At 31.0% G+C, this 23,397-nt stretch overlaps 3 protein-coding genes across 3 annotated transcripts; 1 reads left to right on the forward strand and 2 right to left on the reverse strand.

Annotated features, from left to right (window-relative positions):
• Positions 1 to 2,355: 2,355 nt before the first annotated feature.
• Positions 2,356 to 11,537, reverse strand: LOC137830573 (putative elongation factor TypA-like SVR3, chloroplastic). Its single transcript, XM_068638008.1, has 14 exons — positions 11,099 to 11,537; positions 10,687 to 10,796; positions 10,013 to 10,216; positions 9,336 to 9,512; positions 8,907 to 9,059; positions 8,564 to 8,653; positions 6,981 to 7,115; positions 6,778 to 6,894; positions 6,446 to 6,597; positions 6,286 to 6,370; positions 4,903 to 4,997; positions 3,743 to 3,908; positions 3,440 to 3,635; positions 2,356 to 2,859 (listed from the first exon to the last, which is right to left on the reverse strand). The coding sequence occupies exons 1-14, from the start codon at positions 11,301 to 11,303 to the stop codon at positions 2,726 to 2,728; spliced, it is 2,019 nt and encodes a 672-aa protein (XP_068494109.1). The 5' UTR covers positions 11,304 to 11,537; the 3' UTR covers positions 2,356 to 2,725.
• Positions 11,538 to 14,352: 2,815 nt separating this feature from the next.
• LOC137830574 (pentatricopeptide repeat-containing protein At5g27110-like) lies at positions 14,353 to 17,816 on the forward strand. Its single transcript, XM_068638009.1, has one exon. It carries the CDS (start codon positions 14,405 to 14,407, stop codon positions 16,691 to 16,693), a length of 2,289 nt encoding a protein of 762 aa, XP_068494110.1. The 5' UTR covers positions 14,353 to 14,404; the 3' UTR covers positions 16,694 to 17,816.
• A 999-nt stretch (positions 17,817 to 18,815) lies between these two features.
• LOC137830575 (remorin 4.1-like) lies at positions 18,816 to 21,409 on the reverse strand. Its single transcript, XM_068638010.1, has 2 exons — positions 20,447 to 21,409; positions 18,816 to 19,250 (listed from the first exon to the last, which is right to left on the reverse strand). Exons 1-2 carry the CDS (start codon positions 21,113 to 21,115, stop codon positions 19,059 to 19,061), a joined length of 861 nt encoding a protein of 286 aa, XP_068494111.1. The 5' UTR covers positions 21,116 to 21,409; the 3' UTR covers positions 18,816 to 19,058.
• Positions 21,410 to 23,397: the final 1,988 nt, after the last annotated feature.

Genomic DNA, 23,397 nt, shown 5'->3' on the forward strand with positions numbered 1-23,397 from the left:
ATTAAACCTTATTAAGAAGTGAATTTTAAGTCTAACTCAGTCTTATAAAATAGATTTATAATATGAGGTTTGCATGCACTTATATATTATGAAATGTTTCAATCTCTAATTGATATGGAATCTTCAATAAATCTAGAGACGATGTTTTTTAAGATTTCATCAAAATATATTTTTACAATTTATGCTCGGACTTTCTTTAGCTAATACTTTTATTGTGTGTTTGGATTAGGGAGAAATGTGTGAGGATTTAAGAGAGTGATTTGAGAGGAAAATATGAAGAAAATAAGGTTGTTTGAATTAAAGTATGTAAAGTGGATTTGTGAGAAAAAAATTAGTGAAATTGGTAAGTAATAGTTGTAAGAGAATTTTTAATTTTTTTAAAAGTTTAAAATGTAAGTTTATAAATTTATCCTTATATTTAATCATATTTGAATAATAAATTATGAGATATTTTTATTTAAATTTAATTAATTAAAATTTTGTAAATTGTTTCTAATATCATTGGATAATTATTTTTAAGGAAAAAATACGAGAGTTGGTTATATTTGTCGAACGTGAAAAATTTTCATGAAGATAAAATTTGTTATAATAAATAAAATTGTAATATTGGAAATTGTAAAAGTTATTTGAAAAATAATTTAAAATACAATAAAAAAATATATTAAAGACATTTAATGTTAAATATAATAGTAAAAATATGTATATTACATCATATACACGAGTTTATGGGCATGATGACTTTTAAATGTGATAAAGTTGAAAGCCTTACGTAACTTTGAGTACATATTTTCTTTCTATTAAAACAAATAAAATATAAGTTGAATGAAAAATCTCATGAATGGATTTGCTTTAAAATTAAAATATTGAATAATATTCATGTATACCTCTCTTTTCTGTTTCAATTTCATGTTTGAAAACTCTGTTTCAGGAAATTTATTTTCTTTTATTCTAGAACACGAATTTAAAGGAAACACATTAAAATTTTGGCAATTTCTCTATTTTTTTTCCTAATAAAATAATTTTCATACGAAAAATATGACAAGCTTAATTTTGTATTGAGTGAGTCAAAACTGAAGTTTCCAAGTACAATAATTTTTTTATATAGTTTTAAGATGGGAATATTAAACATTTCTAGAACATTTACTTTTTTTACTTCTCAAAATCAAAGTACTTGCATTTGTTTTTTTATTGAATAATAACGTATGAACGTGTAAAAAAATAATAATTAATTGTTATGATTATATGGTACAAAAGTTAACATTGAGCTAAACATACTATACACATTTTTCATTAAAATAATGTAATTTTTGTGCCAATATATAAATTTGGTTTAGTTAAAAATTACTTATTTAGACATCAATTGATGATTTTGTTTTTATATATATTTAAAAATTAAAATTATTGATATGTTTAATTATATATATAATATGTATGGAATGTATAATTGCTTATATTTTTTTTTTTTTTATATAAATGGTTAACTTTGTAAAAAAAATAAAATTAATTAATAGATTGTGATGAACATTCTACATTTGTTTTTTCATAGTTTCACGTAATTGAGTTAAGTTTAGCAAGTTTTTTTAGGAATACTAAGTTTACCGATTTTCGAGAAATACTTTATTGAAAATTAAATTACATTAATTTGAGTCACATGTTTTTGTTAAAGGATTACATTATTTATTTATTTTTTAAATAGATCAAATTAAGAATATTTAAGACAGTACAATAAAATTTAAAAAATATCCTCATAACACCAAGATAAAAAGTATATTTAACCAATCTTTTACTATAATTAACAAAATTAATCATCTAAAAATATCAATAATTATATGAATATATTTGTTCAAAGAAAAAGAAACTTCTCGTGTAAATTAAAGAAGAGGGTGTAACTTATCATTCTTAAAAAATGTTTGAGACTTAAGAAAAGAAAAGAAAAATAGAATAGGAGGATATAGTGGTTGATGTTTAGTTTGCCATCTCCAACAAAAAACTCTATCATGAGTCTATGATTCAAACAAAAAGGAAATGGTGGATATACAAATATATACAAAATATACACCAAAAGTATTTGAAAGAATATACAAATAAATAAATAAATAATAATACTTTTTATACAAATATATCTGTATTTTATTTTCTAAAAAACTGATCCTTATTTATAATAATTAACAATAAAAGCTAATCACTACCTACCTACTCTGTTGTCACACTTTTGCAGGCACCTTCACCTCAAAGGACTAAAAGTGTGTAACAACATTAAACATGCACACAAAAAATATATAAAAGGGAAGAGTTACTGACTTAAAATAATATTTAATATAAATACTTTTAAATTTTTAAATTGTAATCAAATCATTGATCTCACTGGGAATTTAACCCAAGGTGTTGTATTGCTATTTGCCAACCAATATGAAAAATTGATATCTTCATGTTCCTTACTGCTAAAATATGAACTTTACAAAGCAAGTAAACAAAACTCTGTAATGTTACTTTATCCCTTTAAATCAACTGTGACCAATAGCTATAATGAATCTTGAATACGGCTTTCAGCCAGCTCCTATATTATTCTGCCTGCAGCTTTGGAAGAATGTGTGACACTACATCAATGGTAGTGAATTACTTCTTCATCAATTTAGCAGCAACAGCATTAATGAGTTATGCAGCTTCAGCAGTGGTAACTGGTAACTCAAAAAGCATTTGCAAGTCACTGCTTCACAGTGAAAGTCTACCTTGTTTTCCTTGCTATTTTTGGATTCTTGCACATTCGGATACTTGATGGGGTCACCTCTACAAGTTCATCTTCTTGGATGTATTCAATGCAGTCATCCAGACTATAGTCCAATGGTGTATCAAGAATCACTGCATATGGGAGGAATGAAGTAAATTAAAACTTTCTGGCATATTAGCATAACTACTACTACACATAAGTGTATGTGAAGTTGTATCAACAGCTTTGTAATACCATAGCAGTAGTTATGTTTTGACCTTAAAATGTATTTACCATGCACAGATGTCTCAGACTCAGATGAAAAAATTATAATTTGCTAGAACAGATTTTTGTTTTGCAAATAGTTTGCAAGAATCATAAAAGAAATAAATATTATTGCCAAAAAGAACAAATAATAACACACATAAGGTTGAGGCTGTGTTAATGTTGCTCCTATAGTCACATTGGCATTCTTTGTAAGGTTAAAATCAATAAAGAAATAGTAGCAAGCAAAGCAGCCTGAGATAAACCAAAGATTATTGAAGCAGCATTATTTCTTCAATAGTAGAAGACAAGGTTGAAGTTGAAGTTAAAATTAATCAAAAGGGTATATCATTTGAAGTCAGTTTAATAGAACTGATTTAACTAAGGAACTAAAAATATCATCAAACCATGTTATTTGAATGTGTATTTCATATAAGATAACAAAGTTGCACCAGAGATGATTGTCACCTGTTTGTTCCTTGTTGGAACGTATGTTGGTAGCAGCTTTCTTCTTACAAACATTCAAGGACAAGTCACCAGGTCGCTGATGGATGCCAACAATTTGACCTTTATAAACTTCCATACCAGGACCAATAAACATCTGTCCCCTCTCCTGTGAACTAGAGATTGCATAAGAAGTACTTGCTCCATCTTCAAAAGCAACCTGAAATTCCATTACTTCATCATGAATCACTGAGGGAAACAATAGAATTATGGAGTACCATGCTACATATAATCATGTTTACAAGTTTCTTTCAGTGCAGACATTACCAATGAGCCTTGATCGCGGGTACTAATGTCACCGGCCCAAGGCCCGTAGCTATCGAAGATGGTGTTGAGAATAGCCGTCCCTCGCGAGGCAGTTAGAATTGAATTCCGCAATCCAAGAAGGCCACGTGTTGGGATCTTATATTTGAGTAGTGTAGTTCCTTCCGATCTAAACCGAGAAATAAATGTTGTCAGTATCAGATCAAATGCTATGCAAGTCTAGTTGATAAAAATATTCTACACTGTAGGATAAGATGCAATCAGAGTTTAGGAAGTATGATATCCATTGACAACAATGATTTAGAAAGTTAACAGATTAGACTTCAATATAATACAAGCACATGCATTATAACCTGACAGAGACAAGTATGGTATTGGATATAAAATTGGCATGGCATGGGGATACAACAGTTCTAAAACAATTAAGATATCACACAACGAGACATCATAAGCAAAAGATAATAGCTTGGACTTTGGAATATTGTCATTTAAAAAGAAAATTGAAAGTTTTTATTTTCAATACCAGTCATCAGAGATACAATAGAAGGCTGAAAATCATCAATTCAAGTTTGTAGGATCGACAATGATATAGCCGATATTTTTAACTCCTTTATTTTTCTAGTAAGCAATTACCACTTGAATTTTACTCACTTTAATGCATCCTGCATTTTAGAGGAGGCAAATCCTAATCTAGATGCAGGCTAGCAGAAAAACAGTCATATCGATGTTCTGGTTTTGAGTGAAATAGGATAGCTGGCTGGCTGAACCACCTTTATTAGTAGGAGGAAGCCATTGATCACATACACTACGAGGTGAAAAATTATCAGTAAATTAGCATGGTGGGTTCATTAGTCAACTAGGTAGAGTAACATGTGTCCTTTGTCAACTAGGATAATCATTCAACAGCAAAACAAGATTACTCCATAGCAAAATCTGAATAAATGTGAAACTTTTATCAATTATTATAGCCAACAAATATATTATCAATGTCTTTTACGTGAATTTAATCTATTAATCCGTAACAATACGAGATAGAACTCCCATATACTATCAACAAAGAAACTCCTTAATTTTGCTTTACTTCAATGCTTTGTTCCTATAACTTTGGTGCTGTCCTAAATTATATCACGATAAAAATAGAAGCAAAGAAAGAATTTACACACCCAACTCCTTGCATGTCAAACATCTGTCCTCGTCTCTTGCCAAGAAGTTCAACAACAGCTCCCATGTGCTCTTCTGGTACCTCCACAGTTGCAACCTGCAACAGATCCTCTTGTTAAAATATATAACAAAGGAGAAAATAAAACTATTCTTTGTTTAGATGATATAGAGTATAGGAAGAAAAAGAAAGAACAAAAGAGAGAAATAGAGTAGAAAAGATGTATTGTTCATATGGATAAAAATGAAAAAAAAATAAAAAATTCTATTTGCTTTGTTTTGATGTGTACAAGAGTGAATAGAAAGAAAACAATGTGCAAGAAAAAAAAATCTCTAATGTAGGGAAGAGTAGAAGAAATAGAGGATAAAAATGAGAAGAGAAATTTGTTTGTTGGTCCCACACCAAAAAGGATAGAAATTTCGCTGGGTGTTCAAAACAAAAATTCTCCTTGTCAAAATGGTAAGAGTCCTACCTACAATTCTACCATAAATCCTTTCACTCTATCTCGCCCATTTTAACAATATATTAAACTGTTCAGTAAAAAGTGGGTAACTCAAGTGATTAAGAACTTTCAAACAGCACAAAACTTGAACTAGCACTTCCCATATTTAGCATAAAGAAGAAAAAGTCCATGAACATGAAAATATCTGTTAGATTAAATTAAATTAAATAGTCTTGAATAGAATTTATTTCATTTCAGATTCTCTTATTTTCCCTCTCATACATTGATGTGGTCTATGTAAAGTATGAGATCCTAAGAGAGGGAAAGACACACTCTCTAAATTTCAAATTCCTTTGTATTATTCTCAAGTTGGTATCAGAGCAGGAACCCACTCTGCCTGTCTCAGTCCGGCACGGGCACGGGCACGGTCACCGTCCACTGCCAGAGTTTTGTATGCTCCAACTTGAAGTGGAGTTTTAGATTAAATAGTCTTAAATAGAATTTATTTCATTTCAGATTCTCTTCTCTTCCCTATCATACAAGATCCTAAGAGAAGAAAAGACACTCTAAATTTCAAATTTTCCAGTATATCAAAATAACTAATAGAGGTATATCTTACGACATCATCTTCGTTATAACCAACAATGTTGATTTTGCACGTAAAAGGTGCTTTTATGCTATTAGTATATGTCGAAAACAAAAATGTATGAAAAAGGCTATCACAAATTGTGAGGGTCTTTCATATGCTTTTCCTAAACACAAGAATATATGATTTCAAAGCATTCACTTACATGATACATTTATAGTCAGACCAACCTTCGTTTGATAGGACACATCATAAAAGCATAAAATGAAGCAATTAATCATGGTAATTAAGCTAGTTTGTGCATCAAATAAGTGCGTCAGTTCTACAGGAAGGTCAAAAAAAATTGATTGAGAAATTACCTCGAAGGGTTCCAAAAGTTGTTCATTCAGCTTCTTGTTGATAACTTTGGGAGGCCCAACCATGAATTCATAACCTTCTCTTCGCCTGCAGATGCAATATTATTTAAAAAGTTTGACGAATAATTAATGAGAAGAGAAATGGAATACTCATAACACTTACATATTTTCTATGAGTATAGTGATATGCAGAGTTCCACGCCCACTGACAACAAATGTATCAGCTGTTTCACCATCTTCAACTTTCATAGCCAGATTCCGCTCAAGTTCACGATAAAGCCTATCCCTTAAATTCCTACTAGTAACATACTTTCCCTGAAAAGTTACAAATACATTTTAGGTGATCTCTTACATTGCAGTGAAAAACACAAATTACACTGTTACCAATAAAGAAGCTGAACATAATAGCAATGGTCGTGCCTAACAGACACCATCAGGAATCCACACAGAGAAAGAGATAATACAGAACAGTTTTACAGTAAAGCATTAATATACCTCACGGCCAACAAAAGGTGAAGTGTTTATGGAGAAAGACATTTTCACTGTTGGTTCTTCCACCTTGATGGAAGGTAGTGGCTTCCCATGTACTTTATCAGCAATTGTTTCCCCAATCTGAGTACAGAATTGTAAATTGTAAAGGTTAATAAGGTTACTGTAATACAAGATTATGCATTTTATCCAAAACCCTCAATCTTTACCTGAATGTCAGTAATTCCACACACTGCACATATATCACCTGCCTCCACATTATTTGCAGGAACCCTATTGAATTTGTCATACACATAGAGCTCACTAATTCTTCCAAATCTACACGAATCTTCTGAAGTACATACCTGGACAAAATCAACAAATAAGTGGTATGCGGATAGAAACAGGATCAGAATATAAATCTCTAATTCTCAATTACTGCTCCAAGGAACTGTATGAAAGAATAGAGTACTGTGCAGAAATAATGTAACTTCTGTTGATCTAGAGTGATCAAAGGCTTTGAAGAATCCAAATCCAAGTGTTTGATGCAAGGCTGGAGTTGCTGCTGTGTTTAGGATAGGATCTGGGTAGTTTAAATGTGTAATCCACTCTTTGTTGAATCTAAAGCTAATGTGTTTTAAAACCTTTTTAAGTTTAAAGTGTTATTCAAACTAAGTGAAAAACAACCTGTTGTTTTGTCGAAAAAACCGATTGTTTTACTCTTAAGTGTTTTTGAAAAGGTTGAAAACTGTTTTGGTTGGTTAACTTGCTGTCACACCAAAACAATCGATTGTTTCGTGGTTTCAATCGATTGTTTCTTTGAAAAATCCTAACAGAATTTTGTTTTGTTAGTTGAGTGTGCTTTAAATGATTTCCAACTGAATACGCTCCTTTATTAAATGCTTTGACCAATCTTTGAAAGATATAAATAGTTTGTTTATGTCTTATAACAAAAGAGAAAAATAGATTTGAGTTTTTCAGTTGTGAAAGATTGCTTTCAAGTTTTGAACATTCATATCAAGTTTTGGATTTTCTCAAGAGAAAGTGGAATAGGATTACATCTGTATTGATTTCAGATTGTTCTGTAAACAAGTGTAATTCGTTCTGAATATTCTGTAAATTCTGGTGTTGTTGCCAAGGAGTGTTGTGTGCTCTTGAGGTGGTCAAGATCAACATTTTTGGTGTGTTGTGCCAAAGTGAGTGTGTTTCTTGAAGGGTTCAAGGTCACTACTTTGGTGGTTTGTGTGTAATCTGTTTTGATTGCTTAGTGGATTGCCCAGTGACTTCTGGGGACTGGATGTAGCTCTTCGTTTAAGAGTGAACCAATATAAATTGTTTGTGTATCTCTTTCTTCCCTTAAACTCTTTTAAATTCAGTTGTTATTGCTTTACAAGTATAAACAACCGATTGTTTTTCTGGTGCTTTGCTGTTTTGTGCTTAATTTCTTGGCTAACTGAATTTCTGATTGAGTTTCATACAAAGGATTTTGTTCTAGCTAAAAAAGTTTTCAAAAATCCCTCTTAAACAATTCACCCCCCTCTCGTTTAAGGTCATATATTCTAACAACTTCCACTTGCATTCCACCATAATCTCTACTCCTCCTCCCCCACAAATTAAAAATAAAAGATTGAGTCAGAGAAGAGAATGTGAGACTTAAAATGTAGTTCTTATGAAGTAAATAAACTTCACCTATTATATGCAAGCACACATATTTATCCCTGGTAATATAAACTCGATGTAAGTAAAGGGTAACATGTGAGCATGGAGAAATTCACAAAATGAGGAACAAAAATAAAGCAAAAGGAATACTCACTCGAACATCCAGGCCTTTTTCTAAAGTTCCAGCTAGCACACGTCCAATCGCAATACGCCCTTTATGTTCATCATACTCAATATTTGTCACCTAGTAAATAAGCATATGTAAAAACAAATTAGATTTTGTATGCGGAAATGGCATTATCAAAGTTAAGCAGAAATTAAACAGGATTGTCATTATGTATTTTCTCATAAATAAACTGGTCGAGAACTTCATTTGCTTCTTAATTTTCTATTTCCCCTGTGGTGGAAAATTAGTTGTAAAAAAAATAAGCTAACCATTACGAATAGAAAAATAAAATAAAAAAGACTAAGAAGCAATATAATTAGCAACTACTAACCAGCATTTGAAGAGCACCATCTTTAACAATGCGCGGTCCAGGGATGCATCTAATGATGGATTCAAACAATGGACCAAGGTCATCGGCCAGATCTTCGGGAGACAAACCTGCTTTCCCTTTTATACCACTTGCATAGATTACTTGAAAGTCACACTGGAAGCAGAAAAAAAAAACTTTACAAAACTATGATGCTTACCAATATTATATTTCATAATACAGAAACCATTTTAATCCTTCAAACACCAATGATATGTTTAAATTTACCTGCAGACACCATTCAGAATCTAAAAGATTTTTTATTCCCACAAGTCATTGGGGATAAAGAAATCGCAGTAGAGTTTTGACTACATACAAACTTCCAAGCTCCAACCCAATTTGTAAACAACACACAAAACAACAACTATTTAATTTATATGATCACCAACATACCTGTTCGTCTGTGGCATTTAGTTCAATGAAGAGTTCAAAAGTCGAATTGACAACAAACTCTGGGCGAGCAGAAGGTCTATCTATTTTATTCACAACCACAACAACTGAATGACCAAACTCTAAAGCCTTTTTCAAGACAAATCTTGTCTGTGGCATTGGTCCTTCAACCGAATCTACCTACAAATACCAAGAGCAGCATGATAAACCATATAAATTACGAGAAGCCACACTCCAGAAAAGAAAATGAAGTATTTATTATATGAGAGAATATGTAACAAATTTCCTAATAGAGGAAAGCAAACTGCAATTGTTATAGATATAATGTCCCGCAAAGAATAAGGACATTTTAAATTCAAAACCAATATTGGCAATATGTTAGGCATCAAAACAAGAAATGAATACAGCAGTTTTTTCAAAGTCTGTGTATTCTTGTTCTTGAAAATAGTTTGAATAAGAAATCTGTTACAAGGAAGTGTTGAAGACACCAACTACCACCCCCTTCCGCTTTTCCTTTGGTCAAAATTACCCAACAGAACTGGCAAAGTGCAGGAGAATTTTATGAGTGAAAACCATCTCTTCTTAACCAGCTTTAATAGTCAATATCAGTCATCACAACCAATTAAATGGTGCAAAAGGATGCATGATGATTTTCAAGGAAATGGGTAAAGAGTGAGTACCACTAGAAGGATCCCTTCCACCATATTTAAGACACGCTCCACTTCACCCCCAAAATCAGAGTGACCAGGAGTATCTATTATATTGATCTTTGTGTCTTTATAGGTGACAGACGTATTTTTACTCAGTATTGTGATCCCTCTTTCACGCTCCAAATCATTTGAGTCCATTATCCTTTCCTGCACAAATTGATTATCACGAAATACCTGCAAAAAATTCAACACATACTTTTTTATGAGAACAAACCAATCGACTTTACTGCAAAAACAATGGTTAAACCAGTTAACAGATGTAAAATGTCTCTAAAATACAACTTCTCAACGATTGTATAAAAATATCGTTCTGTTTAGTTGCTAGCAAAATCAACTCCACACACTGACGCACGTTCCAATCACGTTAATAGTTCAAAATCAATTCTACCAAACACAAAAAAAAAATTGCACAAAATCATTTTCTACTTCAGGGCCAGTACGCCACATCACTTCCATTAAATAATGGATGCCAATTGGCTAAAGTTAACAAATGAACTAAAATTACACAAATAAAAAAATCAAATTCTCCATAGAAATCCGTTGAAACTAAATCCACAAAATGATGATAGCAAGAACCAAATGTACAGTCAAGCATAAACTCTATTTACTTCAATTGAAGCCATGTTCCATGTAATGAACAATACCTTAGTTTGTTTGAGCATGGCATCAACGAGAGTAGTCTTTCCATGATCAACATGAGCCACAATTGCTATGTTTCTCACGTCCCCTCTTCTCAACAATTGTTTCTTCTTCTCTAAGAGACAAATAATCAAATTAAATGACACCCCACCAGAAAAAAGAAAATCTCAAAAGGCCAAACCTTATAATAAAGGGTCTTGCTAACCACTGAACTCACTAAGGAACTAAAAGGAGCAAAATTTAATTTGAAACCATACAAGAGCTGATTAAAAATTATAAAAGATGACATTTTTAGGCAGCCCAGTAAAAAAAATTGCTTCTAATTCCTAAACCAATGAACTTGAATCACTGGTTAACAACACTTTGTCAATGATAAAATTGAAATATAAAGAAAAGAAGAGAGTGTGAAGTGATTACCACCAGTTTTGGGTTCTGTGGCTTCGGAAACAGAACATTTGATGGGCTTGCAAGTGAAGGAAGATAATCTTTTGGCGGCGGAAAAAGAAGATGATAAGGGTAGGCCAAGAAGTTGGGTAGGGAAGAAGGGTTGAAAAGATGATAGCTTTGGAAGAGTGGTGTTGGTGGGGAAGAGGGGCGTGTGGATAGTAGTAAATGCAGCCATCTTCTCCACTCTCACTCTGAAACACAAAAGAGAAGAGAAGAGAAGAGAAGAGAAGGGATGAAGAAGAAAAGGAGTATGAGGCTATTAATGAATTGGTTTTGTTATGGGAAGTTCCGCAATTGAGTGGCAAAGGAATGGATACTGAAGACTGTGTGGGAAATGGCGTATAAGGTTTCACTCTCACTCTCTCAATGGACCACTTTTTTCCACATCATCCAACCAAACCAATGTCTCTTCCCACCTTAACCTTTTTTATTAACCTTAAAATTTGTTTTATGTAATCCTGCCTATAGAAAATAACTCTTACAATGTTTTATATCTAAATTTAAATATCTTACACAAAAATTCACTCTAATATCTTACACAATATTAATATTTAATATTTGTGTAGATGAATTATGTCTTTCACATAATTTATGTTATAAATATTTTATCAATATTTAAGTTGTATAATCAATTATTTTTGTAAATATTAATAAAATATTCACGTATTATCTATTATAATAATACTAATAAATAATAACTAAAAATAATAAATAAATAAATAAAAGTATTAAAAAAATTATCAACAAATAAAAGTATTAAAAAAATTATCAACAAATAAAAGTATTAGTAATAAAGATATTTATCTTATTTTTATTAAACTTGATTCTCTTTCCACATAATCTAAATATTCTTAGTTTTTAGTTGTATTATTTTGTTTCATCATCCAATTTGTTATAAATAGAATTAGAGATAGTTAAATTGTGTATTAAAATTTTTGTTATTTTTCATAAAAACAATGTTCGGTTAAAAATGTTGAGACAAATTTTAATAGGATAAACTAATTATCAATATATTTTTCAAATATAGGTTAAAAGATTAATATATATGGAAATTCCATAATATTATTCAATTTAAGAATGTTTAGACTGAAGTTTATAATTAATATTAAGATACCGGTTTATATATGTTAACTAAAATTACATTTAATTCTTTATCAACTTAATCAAGTTTAATTTTACTTAGAAGATGAGTATTTTTTTTTAACATTAGTCACTTCTAACCAAAACAATAAAATATTGATTAAAATTCAGTATTTTTTTATCTAAATAATTTATTATTAATTGGAATGCAATTAATCATGACTAAACAACCGATAATAGTTTGAAACAAAGTTACTACTGACTACCTAAATAATTAAGTATAGTTTGGTTTGTAACTATTCTTTATATATTTATATTATATCACATTATAAAAAAAAATATCAATCATATATTAAAACATTTATTTCAACATTAATTCTATCAAACATTCATCTTATATAAACAAAACTTATTATATAATCACATAAACCTTTTTGTTGCTTCCTCAGCAATACTTTTGTCTATCATTTATCCAATAGTATTTTCATGATATTCACGTACACATAAATAAAGAATGCTTAGTTAAAATATCGAAGTGGATGATCACAATTAATCGTGTATGTTGTATTACATACATTAACCAAAATTTTGTGAAGATATTCAAGAATGCAAACATACAAAAAGTTGATAATAATTGCTACATTAATATATATTTATTGATAACAAATTAACAATTTAATACTGCTTGAGGAAGGATATTAGAGAAATCATGATGGAAATGTCATAGCAAGGAAAAAAGTTTCTCATCGTAGTGACAATAAGTGCATTTATATAATATTAACTAAAATGCATGCAATTTATTATATATATATATATATATATATATATATATTCTATGAAAATCGTGTTGCAATAAAAAAATCAGAATACTTAGAAATTAATTGTATATAAAATACAGGTATTTTATTTTAATTCAGATAAGAGTCTCTTCTCATTCTATGTTTTTTTTTTCTTATTTTTTATTCGCTGTTTTTTTTTAATTTTTTTTACATTAGCGCTCTTCATTTTGAATTTTGTATTATAACTTAAAAATATTATTAAAATTAAATTAAAAGGCAAGTTGTGTACATTAAATAGAGAAATCCCTATTATATATTGTTTCAGATTTACCGTGAATAAATTATTTCATAATTAATAACAACATATCCTTTAACCTAAAGTTATAATTCTAAAAAGTTTACAACCTCAAACTACTTGATTATTTAAATTAACTATTTACATTAATAATTAGAAAATGTTACTTTGGAAATTCAGTTATTTTTATGTATAGATTTTAGAAAGAATGACTCATGTTAACATTTTGTCTTTTAAATATCCACTTAAGTGTAAAATATCTAAAATGTGCTAAATATACAATGTTGGCTAGAGTTATTTCATTGAAAATTTTGAATAATAATTTTTAATGAAGTTTATTTTTTTTAATTACATTTTTTCCGTTTATAAACTCAGTTTAACATCTAACATAAAGTATTCAAATCTAATTATACGCATTTTAATCAAATATCAACGTAAAAGACGTTATAAATATTTTAACATAATGAGTATTTTGGCACATAATGTTATGATTCTTAAAAGAAAGGAATGGTATGCTATAAAACTATTATTTGTTTTAATAAAAGCTTTTATATTACACATCATTTTGCAACTTCATATCTAAGTTATGCTGACACATCTCAAGTAAAAACAATCATTTGTCATCGCATAAAAAAAGATATTATTAAAAAAAATACAAAAATATGGGAGACTAACCAAAACTCATATGTTAAAAAAAAGGATAAGAACATTTTAGATGGTAGCCTATTATACTAATGAAAAGATTATCCATAAATAAATCTTAAATTAATCAACTTATCAGTACACTATTTCTTTCAAAAAAAATAACCCTAAACTTAATTTTCGCACAGTAATTGTAACTATTTAAGTTTCACGTAACGATGAATAGAAAATTTTAAAGAATAACAATACATTTGACAATCATATTTTTTATATAATTATGTTACAATTTTTAATATTATTATTTTATTTTATTTTATATCATTTAATTTTAAATTTATCTTTTATTATATATATATTTATTTCTAAATTTATTTATTAAAAAAAAGTTATATATAACTCTAGGGAACAACACCTATAATTTTAAGCTATGGAAGGAATAGCATTCGGTTGATTTTGTTAAGTTTACAACTATTTATTCCAATGGTTTACCCAATTTTCCAACCACTTGTTCCACTGTCCATTCTTCCTTCTTCTGCATGTCATTTGCACTTCCTTCCACCCAATAATGGCTTCCACCCCATTTTCCCTAACCCTTCACAAAGCCTCAAACTTGGGACAACACAATGTTGTGCTGTTTTACCCTGTAATCAGAACAATAATGTTCTTCTCAATGACTGGCTTCAGTTTCTTCAATTCTCAATTGGGTCACAGGATTATATGCTGGCAAAGACAATTCATGGGTCTCTCATCAAATCTGGTTGTGAAGGTGACCTATTTGTGGACAACAATCTTGTGAATCTATACTCAAAATTCAACAACATGGATGATGCACAGAGGATATTTGATGAAATGCCTGTGAAGAACGTAGTCACATGGACTACCCTCATGAAGGGGTTTTTGAAGAATGGGGATGTTGAGTCTGTTCTCTGTATCGCACGTGATATGTGCATGGTTGATGAGAAGTTCAACGAGCATACTTGTTCAGTGGTCCTGCAGGCATGTAGGTCCCCCGAAGATCGGTTTTTTGGCGAGCAGGTTCATGCTTTTGTTGTAAAAAGTGGGCTTCAGGAGAATGTTGTTGTGGCTACTTCATTGGTTTCTATGTACTCTAGAAGTGGCCACTTGGGTTGTGCAGAAAGAGTGTTCGGTGGCATACGTGCTAAAGATGCTCAGTGCATAAATTATATGATTTTGGAATATGGCAAGGCAGGTTTGGGCGACAAGGCATTTCAGATTTTTGTGGATATGCTACAGTCTGGACTGAAACCAACTGATTATACGTTTACGAATTTGATCGGTGCATGTGATTTTAGTGAAGGATTATGTGTAGGGAAACAACTACATGGGCTTGCGGTGAATTATGGTTTTATGTGTGAAACATCTGTTAGAAATGCAATGATTACAATGTATGGGCAACATGGAATGGTCGAAGAAGCTGAGAGAGTGTTTGTTGAAATGGACGAGAGGTATTTGATTTCCTGGTCTGCGCTTCTTTCAGTGTTTGTTAAGAACGGCCATGCTAACAAAGCCTTTGAATTATTCTTAAACATGATTCGGATTGGTGTGCCTCTTGATTCTGGTTGCTTCAGCACTGTTCTTGATGGGTGTTCAGAGTGGAATAATTTGAAATTTGGGGTTCAAATTCATGGACTTACAGTAAAGCTTGGTCACGTCTCTGATGTAAATAGTTGTACTGCTTTAGTAGATTTGTATGCTAAATGTGGAAATTTGAAGTCAGCAAGATCCATTTTTGACAGGCTCCGAAATAAAACTATTGCTTCATTTAATGCCATTTTAGTTGGATATTTGAATTCAAAGGTAAGAGATGATGAAGAGGACCCTATGGTTTTTTTCAGCAAACTAAGATTCAATGGTGTAAAACCTGATGGTGTAACATTTTCACGGCTCTTTTGTTTATCTGCTAACCAAGCATGCTTGGTAACTGGAAAGAGTCTTCATGCTTACGCAATAAAGGTGGGACTTGAATATGATACTGCTGTAGGAAATTCTGTAGTTACTATGTATGCTAAATGTGGCACTGTTCAGGACGCTTATCAAATATTTAGTAGTACGAATCGTGATTGTGTTACCTGGAATGCCATAATTTCTGCGTATGCCCTTCATGGTGAAGGAAACAATGCACTTTTGCTCTTTGAGGAGATGAAGGAACAGGGTTTTGATCCTGATGGAATTACAATATTGGCTGTTCTCCAAGCATGCAGTTACTCAGGCTTGTGGGAAACTGGGTTATACTTATTCAATGATATTCAATCAAAGTATGGGATCACGCCTGTGATTGAGCACTTCTCTTGCGTGATTGATCTTTTAGGTCGAGCAAGAAATCTATCCAAAGCCATTGATATCATCAACAATAGCCCATTTCCAGATTCAATTTTGCTTTGGAGGACTTTTGTCAATGCCTGTAAGCTTTGTGGTGATTTACAACTTGGAATGTGGGCATCCAGAAAATTGCTTGATTTAGCCCCGAATGATGCCTCCTCTTACATACTTATATCAAACATGTTTGCCGAAGGGGGCATGTTCGGAGAGGCTGCAAAGGTGAGAACGGCTATGAATGACTTGAAATTAACTAAAGAAACAGGCTCCAGCTGGATTGAGATTGATAATGAGGTTCACTATTTTATAGCAAGTGACAAAGACCACCCTCAGAGCAGAGAAATTTATGCAAATCTGAATCTGCTAAAAGATGAACTACGTTGGAGCTTCGGGAACAGAAATAATCTTGAACTGATATCAAATTCCCTATGATACTGCTTTAGTTTTGCTACACTTCATTAGTAAGATTTCAGCAATAGTCTGAGGATTGAGGGAGGACTTGCCAGTAGATCACTCTTCCATAACAATTTTGTAATAGTTCCACCATATTGATTTTGTATACCCCTTCTAACCAAGAAAAGGTTGGAAAAACATGAACATCTTTTGTAATGTTCATTGCCCAGTGAGTGCCAAATGTTTTTGAGTTAGAAACTGGTACACAGGAGCTCCTTTTGTTCTTAAATGAACCAAAATCATATTCAACACTGAACCTGAATCTCATGCATTATACTACATGAAAATGAAATCAGGTTCCAGCATGCTATGCAGTTGGTAGAATTGACTATTACTATTTATTTTGGAATGCAGTATACCATGGATCTAGTTGCTGTTTCAAATAATAAACCATTTTCTGCATAAAAAAACAAAAGCATATCCTTTGAAGCCTTGCCCAGGGTCCAAGCACCAAAGACAAACAAACAAACATGAAGGTATTGTTTCAAGATATCTGTGAAGCCCATCTAAGATAAAAGAAGCCTATTTGATTACTTTATTGGCAAACCACGGATTTGACAAAAAGATGAAGTTGTGTCATAAAGATTGACATACTACGAACAAGTGATAGTATCAGACTATATAATAATTTATCTTGAGTGACATTATAGATACAAGATTGGCAAAACGTGGGACCAAGGACTTGAAAATCTCATTGGACAAACACAGGAACAGGAGAAATTGAAACATTATGAACCATGCCTTGATCATATTTGATTGCCAAGAATCTTCTCCTTTTGGTTGGTGATGAATTTATCAAACCAGACATTGTATATAGCTTTATTGACAATGCGTTCCATGCAGACACTCAATCCTTTTCTAGATCAGTATTGGTGAGAATTGCCTTCAACTGGAGATTCACATTCCAAATACAAAAACACTAAAAGACGAAAATTGTCTCCACTGTTTTTAACTTTAGCTCTTGCTTTTTAGATTGAAAGCGTGAAACTTTAGTTACTTGAGGTGAACAAATACTAGCCACATCACTGCGCAATTTCCGTGCAAAGCTTGAGCATCAACTATTCTGTTACTTTTTTTTCTCTGGTCTACGAAGTAGTCACACGTCTAATCTTTTCTCACCTTTTAAACAACTTGGTTCTTGATTTACTAATCAATAAGATTTTGATTCAGAACTTTTTTGAGTGTTATTCTCCAACTAGAATTTAGAGTTTTACTTTTAATCCGTCATTAAAAGCTGGGTGAGTAGACTATATTTTACCATTTGTTTGGATAGGCATAACATACCAACATAAGTGTTTATTGAACTTATTAAGAGTAGCTTTTGCTTGTCTAGATGAGTGATAAGTGAAATTAAATTTAAATCTTTTAATAAAATTTGAAATTCAAGTTAAAGTAAAGAGAAAAGCACTATTAGAAGAAATATTGTCTGTTCTGACCTCAAGTTCAAGAGATAACATTGTTAGAGTCAATCACTGTATTCGAAGTATTGTTTATGTTGGAGGTTGGTGTTTCATCACGGTTTTGTAGGCGCATCAGTGGGTCAAGGAAATGTGTATTTAAATTGCTCTTAACCTCGACTCTTTAACGATGTATGATTATATTGACGGTACTGAAACATTATCATAAAAAATAATCAATCAATTTTTTTTTTTAAGATTAATCAGTAGTAAAGTTGATGGATATTTTACATCAATAATATTATTAAAAGATGTATATGTACTGGTCTATTGGATTGAAATAACTTAATGTTGCTTTTCAATCTTTCACATGAATTTAAGATGATGCAACGCGAGTGCTTAAGCTTCCTTGCATGTGTTAGCATGATCTGCAAGATATTTTCTCATAAACTAAACAATTATTTCTTTTTTGCTGTGATGGGATATGAAAATTAACAACAGATTAGAAAGATTAGTGAGGGCCACAAGATTGTGGAGAGAATTGGAAAACTGTTGGACTTAGTTACGTGTTGGCAATGCATTTGAAAGTAGTGGAGGCCAACTAATAGCAATAAAATCAAATTTATTAATGTACAAAACGTGTTAATCAGCAGCACAACCAACCAAATGATGATCATGTCTATAAATTCTAATGCACTAATCAATCACTCAGAAACACTCCAATTGGTTTGTATATAATATAAGATGATAATGTACACCCCCATATCTTCTTTTTTTGTTTATACTGCATCTCTTTAACCTTTAAGTTAAATTTAAAAAGGAAAAGGGACTCTCACCACCACACTATGTCATCTATTATGCCATGATATTTTCCCTCTATGTTTCTCTTTTTGGTCATATTTGTCTACAAATGTGGTTTCCAAATATAACATTTATTATTATACATCTTAAAAGAAAGATCTTTTGGTAGGTGCTCTTCCAACTGCTCTCATAAGGTTGGCAATCTCCAGAACCCTGGCTACTTTTGTGCCCCTTTTAGCCTCTGCTGATGCCTTCCTCTCCTCAGCTTTTCTGTGAGCTTTTGCTATCTCATTTTGCATTTTCTCCAGTGCTCTTGCTCTTTTCTCCTCCAGCTTCCTCTGTGCAATGAGTGCAAAATTTTGGTTATTCATGAACAAAATTGTAATTACAAACAATGTGCACTTTATTAGTCAAAGTTCTGTTTTATTGTCCAATAGAGTTGGTGTAATGTAGGATGAAAATGAAAAAGCTAGCATCAAAATCAAATCATTAGACCACTTGCTTTTTTCTGGAGGCTACCATATTTCCAGCACTTTTTTGTTGTCACTGTAAAAGTAGCTTTGGAGATAAGGCAATGGATGCAAACCAAATGAGTCCTTTCATATATTGACATGTTACTATCTTATTAACCAAAAGAATATACTTTTGCTCATAAAAAATGCAGAAGAGCTTGTGGCTGGATGATGATAATTTTCTTTCAAATTGGCATCACAGCCTCCCTGTCCAGAGATAGGAAAAGAAAAAAGGAAAAGGAAGAGCTCATGATGGAGCAAAATCCTAATTCAACTTTTCATATAACATATTTTTCAAAATGAGAAGGCTTTTGATTTTAAACCTGGACATGATCAAGATCAAGCCCTTGAATTGGATGCTAAAATCACAAACCCACATCAAAATTCAAAGGATACCTGCTATCACTGACACGTTTTGTTCAGGGAAAATGATAATAAAAAAGAGGGGAAAAATGAAAATTGACAAGCAATATAGACCTCCTTCAAACATTCATACTCTCATATAGAAGTAAGTTTCTTTCCCAACCATTCCCACAAAACATGTTAAGTATTGATCCATGATCCAAGAGTCTAAACAACAACAATTAAGCTATCAAGGGTATCAACCTTACCCCATAACATGTCAATCATATCCAATCTTTAATTCCAGTTAAAATAAAAGTCCACTTGTATGAAGACCCAGAAGAAATTAAGGTTAAGAGTTCCTCTTCACCGATTGGTTGGATCAACCATGGACTAATCTAACGACTCAATTTTAGTCTATACAGTAGTCATCATAAACAAGCACCACCATCACCCTAAAATCAAAACCAACTCATCATGATCACTGACCAACCCACTAACAGCCACCAAAGAAAAAAGTAGCCAAAATTCAACTCAAGAGTTACTATATATACCCATACTCAGGTACTAAAAAACAACTTGTTAAAAGAAGTTAACCCCTTAATAATTTTCTGAATTTTGAAGAATTAGTCTCTGACTCTCTTCATCCAAAGTAATTTCATAATTCATACATCACATACCTCAACTTTCTTCATCCATGAAGTTGCTTTCTGAACCTGCTCATTCTCCCACCCATTTATAACAGCATCTTCCCTCTTGAACCTGTTGTTAATCTTAGCAACCTTAGAGTTTTGCCAAGCTGCTATCTTTGCTTCAACCTCCTCCTTTCTCACCCTCTGCACTGTCAACTCACTCACAGCAGCACCAGAAGCTGAAGCAGAAGAGTTCCCTCCGCGCCTTGGAGGTGAAGATGCTGAAACAGCTTCCAAAGGGTTGGTATCTGCCACAATTGCCAAAGGGTTAGTCTCTTCCATCATCAGCAACTCATCCTCTCCAATCCTCCCCAAGTTGTTGCTATTGTTGTTGTTAATGCTACTATTAGCACCTCCTTCATTGCCATGCATCATATTCACACTCATGGGACTAGGGGTGGTGTTGCTGTGATCAATACTTGAGCCTGCTAGAACGAGAGCACTGAATTCCCTACTCACGCTGAAGTTCTCACTGGAACCACCTTCTATGGACACAGAAGAAGAGTGGTGGCTGTGTGTGTGTGTTTCCCAGTTAGGCTCTCTTCTGGGGGGTGGGGTCAAGGCATGAATTTCTCTGATTTGTTGTTCATTGTTATCAGTATAGTCCCTGTGTTCCTCTCTGGCATGGCTTGTGGAAGGTGTTTGATAATTCAGCATAGGTGAAGATGTGTGTTGTGGAGTGAGTACTGGAACAGAGAAAGTGAAGGGAAAGTAGAGACAAAGTCAGAGGTTCAAGCAGAACATCATGGTTTATTTGTTTATTTATTGTGTCTCTCTGTGTTTTTTCTGAGGTTTTAATCCTTTTTATTGATAGTGAAAATGGTGGCAAAAGGATGAGTGTGTGGATATCAACTCACATAAATTATTTTGTATTTATTAAGTGGTTTTGAGTATAAAATTTAGATATACCATATTTTTTGTTAAATGTTCAAATAAGAAAGTTTTACCATTTATAATACTTTTATTCACTTAAACAAAAATAATCTTTTTTAGTAAAAAAAGACAGGTTTATATAAAAGAAAATTGAATAAAGAAGATATCTTTTTTTGTGTTAAATATCCTATTGATAATTATTTACCTTTAAGATAATATGGCTGATCATCTTTTTGGAATGTCTTCACAACTTCAACTTTCCTTTCTCATATTTATGATATTTGAGAGTTTGTTTAAAGAGAAAGTGATTATTAGCTCAATACTAAAAAAGAATCATAATCAATGATCATTTTAAAAAGAAAAATTTGTATACATCAACTAAGAAAATCTACATAGTTATAGATAATATAAAATTTCAAACACTGTATTAGGTGATTCTTTGGATTCGTGTTACATATATGTGTTCAAACAATCATAATAGATTGTTATTAGATTACCTATTCAAATATTAATATTCTTGTTTGATGAGATGTTGTATGAAAACTGGGGGATCATCAATAAAATGAAATTAGTCTACCAAAAACTAAAAAAAAATAACTATTAGGATAATTTTTGTAACAAATTTAATACATTAAAAAAATATTAAATAAAAATAAATTTTAAAATAAAAATAATTAAATATTATATTAACTCAATTAGATATTATTTTATAAACTAATGTATTTAAAATAGTTTTTATTATTAATAAAAAAATTATAAACTAATTTTTAAATTTGTATTTAATTAATTATCAAAATCTTATAGTTACAACTATTTTAGATTTTAAAATTGATAATAAAAATCTTAATAGTTAATTAGATAATAATTAACTAATTAAATACTAATTTATAATTTTTTATTTTATAATAAAAATTATTAAGATATTAATATTGTTTTAATTTATAAAATAATATTTAATTTAATTAGTATAATTATTAAAAAAAATAAAATTATTTTTATTTAATTACTTTTATATTTAAGTGGAACTAAATTGTAGAAGAGGATTTAAGACCATTGTCTCAAAAGTCGAAATATATAGAAATACCTTAGATCCCTACCAGAAAATTAAATACTCTTCTTTTTGCTTGTGATGAAAGATAAAAAAAATATACTAATTATTGTAGTTTAAATAATAATATTCATAAATAATACATGAAAATTTATCTCTTCAAGTGGATTAACGTTAAAAACTGAAAAAAAAAAATTATTTGGACAAATTTCTCTATTTCTAAAAGAATAAGAAAAAAGTAAATGGATTTTTTTCATAAATTAAAATTAATTTATGTAAAAATTAAAAACAATATTTAATAAATATAAAAAAAAATTCCTTTTCTTACGAAAAAATTATTTATTATTTTCTTATTCTTTTATTTTATAATTACTTAGGAAAAGATGCTTAAATAATGGTACGTGACTTGGGTTGTTTTGGGAAGTGACATTGGATTTGTTTGGTAGGAGTTATTAAAATAACCATTTTATTTGGATGATTGGGTTCCTTTACAAAATTTATAAGTTTTAAAAAAAAGTTTAAGAGTTTATTTGATTTGAAGAGTGAGTAGTGTAAGAAGATTGGTCCATAAATTGCAGTACAAACAAAAGAGTGTGGAAAAGGCTTATCTTCAACCTTCTTTTGTTTAATTTTTTAAAAGTTCTAGAAAAATTGTGGGTCTTTACAACCATGGCTTTTGTGGTTTTACAAGTTCTACACTTTTCTATGTCTTCTTCCACCACATTCCATTTCGGATATTTAACTCAACCTAATTTATTTATACCTTCTTCTATCTTCTATTGTAAAAACAATTAATTTAATCTCCTCTATTAACTTAACATTAATTTAATTTAATCTCTACTATTCAGACATTTATATTTCTTCTAATTTTAAAATTGTTCCAGACAAGTGAATGAATGACCTTAATCCAAAACATTCAAGGTAGTTAAGAATAAGGGTGATAAGTGTGCTTTTGACCTAATATGTAATTTGTGAGGATTTTACCCAGTATATATGGAGTCAGTTTTAACCTCAAGAT

Source organism: Phaseolus vulgaris, chromosome 7, assembly GCF_000499845.2.
Source record: "Phaseolus vulgaris cultivar G19833 chromosome 7, P. vulgaris v2.0, whole genome shotgun sequence".
Taxonomy (NCBI): domain Eukaryota; kingdom Viridiplantae; phylum Streptophyta; class Magnoliopsida; order Fabales; family Fabaceae; genus Phaseolus; species Phaseolus vulgaris.

Bases quoted from the DNA above. Each gene is read 5' to 3' on its own strand.
- LOC137830573 (XM_068638008.1), bottom strand. From the start codon at position 11,303: ATGGCTGCATTTACTACTATCCACACGCCCCTCTTCCCCACCAACACC. The intron at 8,654-8,906 runs GTTAGTAGTTGC...CTTATTTACTAG, and splicing joins ATGGTGCTCTTCAAATGCTG to GTGACAAATATTGAGTATGA. The intron at 6,371-6,445 runs GTAAGTGTTATG...TTGCATCTGCAG, and splicing joins ACTATACTCATAGAAAATAT to GCGAAGAGAAGGTTATGAAT.
- LOC137830575 (XM_068638010.1), bottom strand. From the start codon at position 21,115: ATGCTGAATTATCAAACACCTTCCACAAGCCATGCCAGAGAGGAACAC. The intron at 19,251-20,446 runs GTATGTGATGTA...CTCATTGCACAG, and splicing joins CATGGATGAAGAAAGTTGAG to AGGAAGCTGGAGGAGAAAAG.
- LOC137830574 (XM_068638009.1), top strand. From the start codon at position 14,405: ATGGTTTACCCAATTTTCCAACCACTTGTTCCACTGTCCATTCTTCCT.